Source organism: Rosa chinensis, chromosome 5 (assembly GCF_002994745.2).
Source record: "Rosa chinensis cultivar Old Blush chromosome 5, RchiOBHm-V2, whole genome shotgun sequence".
In the NCBI taxonomy this organism is placed as follows: Eukaryota; Viridiplantae; Streptophyta; class Magnoliopsida; order Rosales; family Rosaceae; genus Rosa; species Rosa chinensis.
In genome coordinates this window covers 71,624,643-71,635,616 of record NC_037092.1, presented here as the reverse complement: position 1 = coordinate 71,635,616, position 10,974 = coordinate 71,624,643, and the positions used below count along the sequence as shown (strand labels likewise).

At 38.9% G+C, this 10,974-nt stretch overlaps 1 protein-coding gene and 1 pseudogene across 1 annotated transcript; one reads left to right on the top strand and one right to left on the bottom strand.

Annotated features, from left to right (window-relative positions):
- Positions 1 to 1,395: 1,395 nt before the first annotated feature.
- On the bottom strand, positions 1,396 to 6,414 carry LOC112202454 (annotated as a pseudogene).
- Positions 6,415 to 7,018: 604 nt separating this feature from the next.
- On the top strand, positions 7,019 to 8,326 carry LOC112163988. The gene is made up of 2 exons (XM_024300237.1): positions 7,019 to 7,210; positions 7,685 to 8,326. The coding sequence occupies exons 1-2, from the start codon at positions 7,019 to 7,021 to the stop codon at positions 8,324 to 8,326; spliced, it is 834 nt and encodes a 277-aa protein (XP_024156005.1).
- Positions 8,327 to 10,974: the final 2,648 nt, after the last annotated feature.

The window sequence follows — 10,974 nt, the reverse complement described above, 5'->3', positions numbered from 1 at the left end:
AGCTGAGATGAACAAACGTTTCGCTACACAAATAGAGGAGTTTAAGAAGCAACAAGAGGCAGCTATGGAAGAGAATGCAAGGAAGGTTAATGAACTCGCAAGACTTCAAATTGGTAGATGGATGAAAGAAGCTGGTTTTTCAGGGATTGAAACGGCACCACAAACAGATAGCTACCCGATGATACAGCTTGCAGCAATCCAACCACAATGCAATAGACCTGCGATTCCAACCCCACCTATCAACGATGTGTATCGACCTGAAATGCCTCAAACTGGGCAAGAACCGCAGCTGAATTGAAGGGGTTAGTTTCACCTACTATTATATAGTTTGATGGTTATCTTTTTGCCTACTTTGAGTTAGTTCTCAAAGTATTTTGATGAAAATTATTCTTGGACAAGGATTATGTTGTTAAAGGGGGAAAATCTTAGTGATATTCCACCTTAAACAACAATGTATTCTAGAAAACTCCCTTGTTTTTGTAATCCAAGAATTTACCTTCATATGAAATGTATTTTGCTAGAAATGTAAAGAATATCTTGCTATGAATGTAAAGTTTTAATATTTTCGATTCAGTTGTGGATTTGTTCATTTTATTGTAAATATTTGAAGTATATTTATTGTAGAAAACTAATTAAAAAGTATTATTATGTTCAGGTTGCAGATTAATTAGTAATAATTTTTTTTTAAATGCTGTCACTTTTACACACTGAAATCATTGCGAATTAGATTATATTTGACACAAAAATCAGTGTGAAATAAAGTTTACACATTTGGCACAGAAATCCGTGTGAAATATAGTTTCACACAGAAATCCGTGTGAAATATAGTTTCACACAGAAATCCGTGTGAAATACAGTTTATACTAACAGAAATTCGTGTGAAATAGAATTTATACATTTGGCACAGAAATCCGTGTAAAATATAGATACTAATAGAAATCCGTGTGAAATACTTTATACATTTGTTACAGATATCCGTGTGAAATGAACATTACCCCCCCTCCAAACCACACGGTAACTCAATCTGTGCGTGTACCGTAGGTAAAAACTATCACACACTGAAATCCGTGTGAGAAAGTCTTATTACCCACAGATTATTAATCTGTGGGTAATTGTTGTTTTGCTAGTAGTGTCCAGAAGTTTGTTCCCCACTTATGTAACTTCGGTTAGTTAGATTCTTCATTCTTAAGCATCCAAGATCGAAGCTATTGGCAGAAAATGAAAATTGCAAGGTCATTGCAGAGATGAATAGGTAAAACATAAATGAATTCAAAAAACCATAATTCAACATACACAACATATTTTGTTCCTGAATGAAAGACTACATGAATTAAAGGTTGTGAACAAAGAGGCATACAGATTGTAATAGTTGTCTACTGTTCTATAACAAAACTTTTAGGCAGGTTTCCAAAAAGAGAGAGCCATAACGGTTCTTCCTTTCCATCCCTGCAGCATCCACTCCCCATCCTCATCAATTTTAAAGTCCTTATGATAACCCGTCAACTTTAACATACTCTTCACTTTCATCAAGCAATCCTGCTCTAATGGCACCTGCTTGAACCCAGTCCTGAGAGTCCTGAGATTCCATTGCTTGTATGTCTCGGGCCTTTCAACTCTTTCCAGTCCCTCGCATGCTACAACATTTATTATGTCCCTCCCATATATTTCTCTCTCAAATATCTGCCTCCATTGATCTTCACGAGGAACAATGGCCTCAAACATATCAAATAGTGCACCGAAATGGAAGAGTGCCTCTTTGAACCGCGTGACAAAAAAGGGTGGACTGTATGTCCCATTGATAATCCCATGAACGAAAAGGTCTGGATTAATTTTCTTAATCAACTTTAGTACTCTGTCTCTTGGACTGCCCACCATCACTGTCTCATCAAGTATGTGCCTTAACCGGTGCATACAATTCACCACGATGAGCTCATTTCTGTCAATATTAAGATCCTCAACTCTGATAGATTCCCATTTCTGTGCAATGACATTGTACTCAAACGGGACATTGAACTTTGCACAATACCTTGCTAGACGACGCCCGGTCTCTTCAACCCTTTCTGTAGGTCGAAAACCTCGTTGGGGAAGCTCAATTGCTGTGATTTGTATCGAGGAGGTCCACCGGGTCTCTCTGAGATATGTTGGATAAGACAGGGCCATTGGAAACCGTAAGAAATTCCGAAATCAATAATGTGAAGCCTTGTAGCGTCTTTTGCCAATTCCATGATGGTTGTATTGGCAACAAAGTTTGACATTTTCTTTAAAGGGGATGCAGTGACATATAACCGGTGAGCTCTTAAGATATCTGCAGCTGATGTCTGCATACTTGCAACAGGCGAATATGATGGGGTCATGGTGCCAGCCAACCGTGCCTCTAACCCATCGGCAAAGTAATGAGATAACCTTTGGGTTGCATCACCATGGGGGGAAGAATGTTGTCTTATCTGCTTGAGTAGTTCATTCACAGCGCGCTGATCATAGCTTGCCATGGCTTGTGCACACTGATTTAGCAATGTGCATACATCCACTACTTTGTTGTTGTGTTTCTTTGATCCTCTTGGTTGTCTCTTAAGCCGCAACTTCCCACTTTCCTCAGATTTAATAAATTCACGAGGAGAACAACACTCGGACTCATGATTTTCTCCCTGACAGAGATGTTAGAATATATTGCAAAAGTCAAATCAGGGATTTCCTTTTTACCTTTAGGTTAGTAGAGTGTTACACTTTATTACACGGTTATTAGGTTGTTACACATAGTGTATGCATGTGCTGCAGCTCATCTTGTCATGTGGCTAGAAGATAGTGGTCTCTGTTACTTAGTTGGTTAATTAGGCTTCCTATATATATACCTTGACCTATTCTCATTGTAACCAAGCTAGTCAATTACGTCTCATATATAAAGAGAGTTTCTATTTCTCTCTCTCTTTTCTCTCAGTTTCTTCAAGCTTGTTCTAAGCTTTCATGGTATCAGGTCCCAGGTTGCGACCTCGGGTTTGTTCCTCAAGCTCCATATGCTCCTTTAGCTTAGCTTCGTGTTCAATTTCACTCTCTGTGTTCGATCTTTGGATTTGCTACAGAGATAAGTGCATCCCTCTCTCAAGACTCTAACTTCATGTTCTTGAAAATTACTGAGAAATTTACAGAAATTGATTAGCTTTGAAGCTTTGTTATCATATACATTTTGTTCGATTTCGATTTGGCACAAGATACAGTAGTTGATTCGTAAGAAATTCTGAGCATTTGATACTTTGAAACCCTAGAATTTTGGGGATTGTAGTTCAAATGTTCTCTTTGTTATGGTTTATGGTTTCTTTTAGAATCTGGTTGTTGATCGATGAAAAATTGGTGAAAGAACGAAGTATACTTTGATGTACATCGTCAAGAAGAAATGAGCTGTGAAGATTTCTGAGTCTCTTTCAGGTTGCCTTGCATCATGGATACCAATACAATGTTACAAAATTGTCTACTATCCAATTTCTACAATCTCATTACAGTTCAGTTAGATAACTCTAACTATGTAACATGGAAATTTCTGGTAGAGACATTGTTAAAAGGCTGTGGCCTAATGAGATATGTCGATGGATCAGTCCCTTGTCCTTCAGAACGTGTAATTATGGAAGAAAATGGGGTTGCATCTGATATAGAAAAAGAGTACATGAATTGGGTGCAAATTGATTCTGCCATTATGTCGATACTTGCTTCTACTCTATCCAGTGATGCTCTCTGCTTCATTATTGGAAGTAAGTCTTCTAAGGAAATTTGGTGTCGACTTAAGGAGAAATATGTTAATGATTCACGGTATAACATCATGAATCTCAAAAACTCCTTATACAACATCCAAAAAGGCTCAGACTCTATTGATAGGTACTTGCTTCGAGTCAAGTCAATCTGTGATCAGCTTGCTACAATGGGAGTTTATATGGATGATGAGGACATGGTAGTCTCGGTTCTCCATGGTTTGCCCTCAGAGTTTGCTACCATAAAAGCTGTAATAAGAATCAAAACACTAAGCTCCCCTGTTTCAATGAGAGAATTAAGATCTCTTTTGCTCATTGCTGAAGATGAGATTGAACAAACTGTGAAGTCTATCTATGCTCCTGCAAGTCTTCCTTTGTCACCATTGAATGCAAGTATTCCTTTGTCACCTCAGGCTGCTATGGCTGCACAAAATAATCCTGTCAACTCATCTCAGAAAATGCAATATGGGATATCAAATGCAGGAACACCACCCAATGCATTCTTTCCATCTCCATATGTTGGTAATTGTTTTGTGTCATCTACTTCACATACTACTGCACCTATTATTGGTTTGATGCCCTCATTTTCTATCAGTAATGGTGCACTTAATGGGGCATTCAATGGTACTCGACAACTACAATCACAAGTGCTCAATGCTGCATATGGTGATGGTTATTTTCAGCACAATGGAGGTTTTTCACAACAGCAAAGTAGTGGTGGTTTTCAGCAAAACAATGCCCTTCAATCTATTGGTAACCTATCATACAGTGGATCTAAATCTCAAGGTCAAGCTCAACATGATGTCAAGTTTAGTAAAGGCTGCTCAAAATCAAAAGGTGGTGTGTCTCAACACAATGTGAGTTCTTATCATAAGTCAAGAAACTCTAACTCAGGTGATGGATTTTATATGCATATTCTACCAATTCTTGTTCCCCCTGAAAAACCTGTTGCACATGTGAGTATTCCACAACAAAATGATAAAAGTGAGCCAAGTAGTTCTATTACAGGTGCTACTGCTACTACACCAGGAGAGTTTTTGGTAGGAACAGATTTTGAGAAGATTATCGATAGTGTGATTAATTCGAGGAAAGGAAATATCAGCAAAGGTGATGATTTTCATATTGTTTCCAGTAGTGATCAAATGAAGCACTTTTCTTCACTGTCTGGAAGTATGAGACCAATGGTTAGAGTCAAGCAAGAAGAGAAACAGTTAATAGAAAGCCAAATGGATTTGGCCAACACTGGCAACTTGGTATCTCAGGCAATGGAGCTCCAGAAAATCAAAATTATGATGAATTGTAGGAGAGCTTGTCAATCAATGGAGTTATGGCCATCACTTCCTCTTCTTCATCCTGGTTGAAACAAACATTACTTGCTGCCATTCTCTAGTTTTTCTCATTTGCTTCTTTTACAGATATGATGGTGCTAAGGAGGGGTATTACAACCTACTTGTCACTAGAGACAAGGTTAAAGATGGTTCTATCCGGTTGCAGTTTGTGGAGATGGTTCTATCCGGTTGCAGTTTGTCTCCACTCATGATCAACTTGCTGATTTGTTTACCAAAGGCCTATGCTCCCCTCAGCATGTCTACCTCTGCCATCACCTCATGTTGGGTCCTCTCCATCTGTCATCTCTCTGTTCTTCATCAGTTCAACTAGTCCAGCTTGATGACCCGCCTCCCCATCAAGCTGAGGAGGGGTGTTAGAATATATTGCAAAAGTCAAATCAGGGATTTCCTTTTTACCTTTAGGTTATTAGAGTGTTACACTTTATTACACGGTTATTAGGTTGTTACACACAGTGTATGCATGTGCTGCAGCTCATCTTGTCATGTGGCTAGAAGATAGTGGTCTCTGTTACTTAGTTGGTTAATTAGGCTTCCTATATATATACCTTGACCTATTCTCATTGTAACCAAGCTAGTCAATTACGTCTCATATATAAAGAGAGTTTCTATTTCTCTCTCTCTTTTCTCTCAGTTTCTTCAAGCTTGTTCTAAGCTTTCAAGAGAAACACCTTTTCAAACATTTCTTGCGGCTCAAAGTCCTGAGCAGAAGCTGCTGACTGCTTGTTGCTTCTCCCATTGTATGGATTATTACCAACCTCCCTTTGCTGATGTTTCTTTCCCTTTGGTCCATTTGTTGAGCTGTAGCTGTCATTCTCTGGCTCATAAACCACATTTTTGATTGCTTCCCTTACTCCTAGAAACCCAAGTCTTTCCATCTGAGAAAGTGAATGTGAAACCAAAATGGTATCTGATATAGTCTCGGCAAAGGAAGATTCGACATGAAATGGATTTGTCTTAGGAGTAACAGGAGTAATAGAGCCAATACTAATATGACAACTCTGTGTGGAATCATCATCTGAGTTCTCAAAGCTTTGGTACACAGAAAGGGGAGGTTGGTCAAATGAAGGGCGATACTTTGGATTGAGGAGATCATAGAAAGATTTTTCAGCAGCTTGGAGTGCCAAACAGTTTTGCAACATGCAAGGTTTACCCTCTAGGTCTTCTTCAAGAAGAGTATCACTTATGTACTTGAGCATAGGGTTATTGCAGTCATTATTGTCACAAGTATCTGCCTCCGAAGATGTACATGGACGATAAGGATGGTTAAAGTTGGTTGGGAAAAGTGGATTTGTGGATTCATGGTTTACTTGGAATCTATTTGCAGATTTTGTTTAGAAGAGACTGAAGCTGAGCCATAAAATCTTTTAAGAAGGGTATCCATAAAAGAAGCTATCAAACAGTACCTGATCAGATATTTTAACTGCAACATGAAATTTTAGAACTGATGAAAAGAAGCTTTGGAAATATGAAAGTGAAATGAACACTTGAATCTTCTGTTATAAGTCACTGATTCACTTACCAAATAAGGAGAACCAACTGGGAAAAACTGACTCAGATTTGTTGCATATCAGCAAAGGTTGTAGACTGGAGTATGATCATGATTGGGTTTATTCGTGATGAGATGAAGATGAATTAATAAATAAGTTGAATAAAAGTTCTTTAACAAGGAGTAACAAGAGACATAGCAGGGCATATACGACAGCCAATCAGTTTTGGACATCATTGTCTTTTGTTGTATGGGAGTGAACAGAACAATAAACCTAAAGATTATCTAGAAACGAGCAAATACCTACAGACCAAAATAATAGGTAGGTGGAGATTGTTAGGAAAAAATACCTTCGTAGGTTATCCTTTTTTGAGGTTCCTAAGCAATCTCATCAGTCGCTTGCTTGGAAGGGTATTTTATACTCTAGAGATATTATTCTGAAAGGAATGAGATGGATTATTGGGAATGGTCATAACATAAAATTTTGGACCTTCAATTGGATCTGTGATTTCCCCTTGATTCACTTGGTTGATGACACTAGCAGAGCCTCTATAGATCTAGACGAGTCTGTTTCAGATTATTTAGTTAATGGAGTGTGGAATATTGAGAAACTCTCCCATTATTTAGAGTCTTCGATCGTAAGAGATATCTCCTTTGTTAATCTTTCATTTTCTGACAGGGATGATGAGTTTGTTTAGGGTCCGACTTCTGATGGGAAATTTTCCATCAAATTAGCCACTTGGTTTCAATGTACTCAGAATGTTCACCCTAAGACTAATTTGCTGAACAAAATTTGGAAGCTCAATATTCCCCCCAAAGCAAAATTTTTTGCTTGGCTCCTTGTTCGAGATAGACTAAAAACAAGAGCAAGACTTGCTCGCTTCAATGCTAGTATCAATCCTATTTGTGGCCTGTGTAATAATGATGTGGAAAATTTGGATCATATTTTTCGATCTTGCCCAAAAGTTTGGGATGTTTGGTCTATGGCTAATCTGAATCAGAGTCCTACGACCTTTAATTGTTTTGATGATTGGATTGTTTACATGTTTCAGAATGCTCCAATGGATGCTTTGGAAAACTATTTGCTTCTTTGTTGGCAAATATGAAAACAGCATAATGATGTTTTGTTCAGGGACTCGGGGTTCAGTCCGGCTTCTGTGGTGCATGCTTCAGCCTCATTTTGTGCTGCCTACAGGACCCATAACCCCCGTTCTGTTACGACTTCTAATAGCTTAAGTGAAGTCATTAAATGGCACCCGCCGCCTGAAAACTTTGTCAAGCTCAACTTTGATGGGTCTGTTTCTTCTTCCAACCTTGCTGCTGCGGGCTTTGTTATTAGAAACCACTTTGGTGACCCCATTGTTGCTGGTTCGAGGTCAATTGGATCTTCAACGATTCCTTTGGCTGAAGGTACAGCTCTAAAGGATGGCCTGTTAGCGGCTAAGCGTTTCAACCTGGACCATATTTTAGTGGATGGTGACTCGTCCCTAATCATCAACTGTGTCAACCTCAAGTGTGAAGCTCCCTGGATGTTAAAATCTCTCCTCCAAGACATAGCTTCTATTGCTAATTCCTTTGCCAGCATCTCCTTCTCTCATGTTCTTCGGGAAGCGAACTTCTTAGCTGTTGCTGTTACGTCTATGGGATCAGGCTCGTCTCCTAGAGTTTGGCTGCAGTGTCTCCCTATTTTGGCTCTCCGTGCCCTTTACTGGGACAAGTTTAGCTTTGGTTGCCTGAGGGGCTTTTCGTTGTAATTTTCTTCTTTCTACTCAAAAAAAAAAAAATCTAGAAACGAGCAAAACAATGCAGTCTTGTTCAAATTTTTGGAAAGATTGAAGATGGTGACTCAAGGTATCGATGAACCACTTGCAATATATACAGTTTCTGCTCAGAAAATGCAATGCCAAAAGGGGCCTTATTCTTCTAATATAAACAAAAATTAAAACACAATATTCTAAGCAGTCGTCTTCATTCACTCTTCTCTTTGCCCTGTGTTTCTGTTTTCATTACTTTCATCAAGACCATTATATTTATTTACTTTCTCTTCATTCACTATTCTGTTTGCATTGATGTTTATTGATGAAGAACAAGCTTAGCAGTAATCAGTGGAAAACAGTCAAATTGCTCTTGTCAAGTATCTAATTAATCATGATTGATGAAACAGAACATGGTAGAAGTAATTTCAATGTAACAGGACATGACATATTAATATTAATGCTAATCAACAAAGTGAATTTAAGGCAGAGGAAAATGAATGAGAAACCTTTTTTCTAGTATAGTGCTTCAACACTATTACAACGTATCCTGCAAATCCTACCGGTACTTGATTGAGATATCTGGTCACATACCTATCCAAGAAGTATTTCTCTGATTTGTTAAACACAGTAGCCTAACTCAACTTGTCTTGTTTTATCAATCCTTCCAACAATAAAATTCTAACAACTGAACGCCTAGGCATGATTCTCATCTCCAAGCTGAAACACAAAATCTTGGGATACTTTGCAATTTTTTCTGACTGCGACCATCTTGTTCACCAATATATCCATTGTTTCCATTATTTTCTTCTCTGATCTTAGTCAACCTGAATGCAGCAAGAAGATCCTTTTCAGACCAACCCCACCTCCTATAAGCCTCTTCGTTCAATCCCATTTCTTTCACTTCTCCCACAAGTTGACTGAACAATTCAGGCTTTCTCACTAGAATATAAGCACAATATGTTGCCAGCAGATCGCAATAGAGGACTAGGGCAGGCCCAATTCTCTTATTATAAGCCCAATATTATTGTGTATCTCATAAAATGGCTGGTAGCTTTTATAGTCGAGGTCGGTAGCTTTTTTATAGGAGCTGTAGCTTTTAGGTTTGGTGGCAATAGTTTTTTGGTGCGGTTAATTTCAATATTAAATCTACTTTTCTAACACATTTCTAATTCCAAGAAATATCCTAATATGACTGTTTCTGTTGATATTGGGAGCCGGTACCTACAGAATCACGAGGTGAATGTCCTTTGTTCCAATACCTGTCAAGACAGGAGTAGACCGGGGTTGCCAGCCTATTATCCTCTGTTGCCTAAGTCAGTATGTTACGTCCCGAACCTAAATTTATCGATTTACTAGTCATTTGGACGGTAAACAACAATTACTTTCACCTTTTTCTTTGTTTCAATACTTTTAGTAGTCCTAAAAGTTGACTTTTGTTTGGGTCAAAATTTGAGAAAGTTTACTTCATAGAAGTCATAAAGAACATTAAACCGAGTCCGTGCATATGTAGTACGTAAAAATCGGAGTTCGTATGCAAAAGTTATAAGCGAAATACGGAAGTTACTGTAGATAGTAAGTAGTATAAATTCAAATTTTTTTTACTGTGGCTGGTAACTCTCTCTCTCTCTCTCTCTCTCCTCCCCCGCGCTCTCCCTCTCCTCCCCGAGCTCTCTCTCTTCTTCTCTCCTTTGCAACTATATCTCTCTCTCCACTCCCGCCACCAAACAACGCCCAACCGACGCCGTTCGACTCGTCTCCACCTCTAGGCCACTCCCACTATGACAAATCACGGCGTCTAGGCCGGAAAACGATGACCCAAGGTCGAGAACACCACAGTACCGATTTCGGTCAATGCTTCATTTTCCAGATTCCGGCCACCAAAACAGGCCAAAATTGGCTGATCAGAAGTGGCTTGAGACGTAGATTATCATCCCCAAAGCTTTTGCCGACAATCGAAACGTGGAGGAAGAACTGAAGGCTGGAAGCTACTGGTCACTATTCACGAATCGGGTTCAAGCTTCTCCTTAATTGTTGAGGTACTTCTAGTCGTTTTCTGGATCTGTTGTAGTTGAGAAAGTTGTTCGTATGGTTGAGATGAAGCTGCTGCCAAAAATTTGGTGGCCATCGGAAGTGGTGGTAGGCGGCGCGTGGGGCCCACGTGCCACCACTGTGGGTGGCGCTTAGAGGAGCGTAAAGCAGGTTTCTGGCTTCAATTTTTAGCTAGTTCAATCCTATAATTGTTGTAGAGGTTGAATATGTGATTTTGGTGAATTTTGGAGAAGTTTGACATTGATTGTGAATTTCCGAAGTTTGGAGTTTCGGATGTCGATTTGTGGGAATCCGATCTTCGAATTTCCCTTGTTTCCACTATGGAATACTTTAATCGACGGGTTGATATTAGTGGTGAAGTTTGGTTTGAATCCGGAAAGAAATGGAGATGTTGGTTTACATGTGGTTTTCGGGATTCATTATAGAATCATATTTATTTGTCGAATTGTTGTTCACGGAATATAATTGTGTACATGACAAGGTACCGACCCATCGCTTAATGAGGATCCTTATGTTTGGATACCACGTTAGCCGTATACTGTGAGTGGACGTTTGATTTTAAATAATGCATGCAATTATTTTTCTGAATTAAGAAT

Coding starts and splice junctions, on each gene's coding strand:
- LOC112163988 (XM_024300237.1), top strand. CDS start 7,019: ATGAGATGGATTATTGGGAATGGTCATAACATAAAATTTTGGACCTTC. Junction 7,211..7,684: donor ATTATTTAGAGTCTTCGATC/GTAAGAGATATC, acceptor ATATGAAAACAG/CATAATGATGTTTTGTTCAG.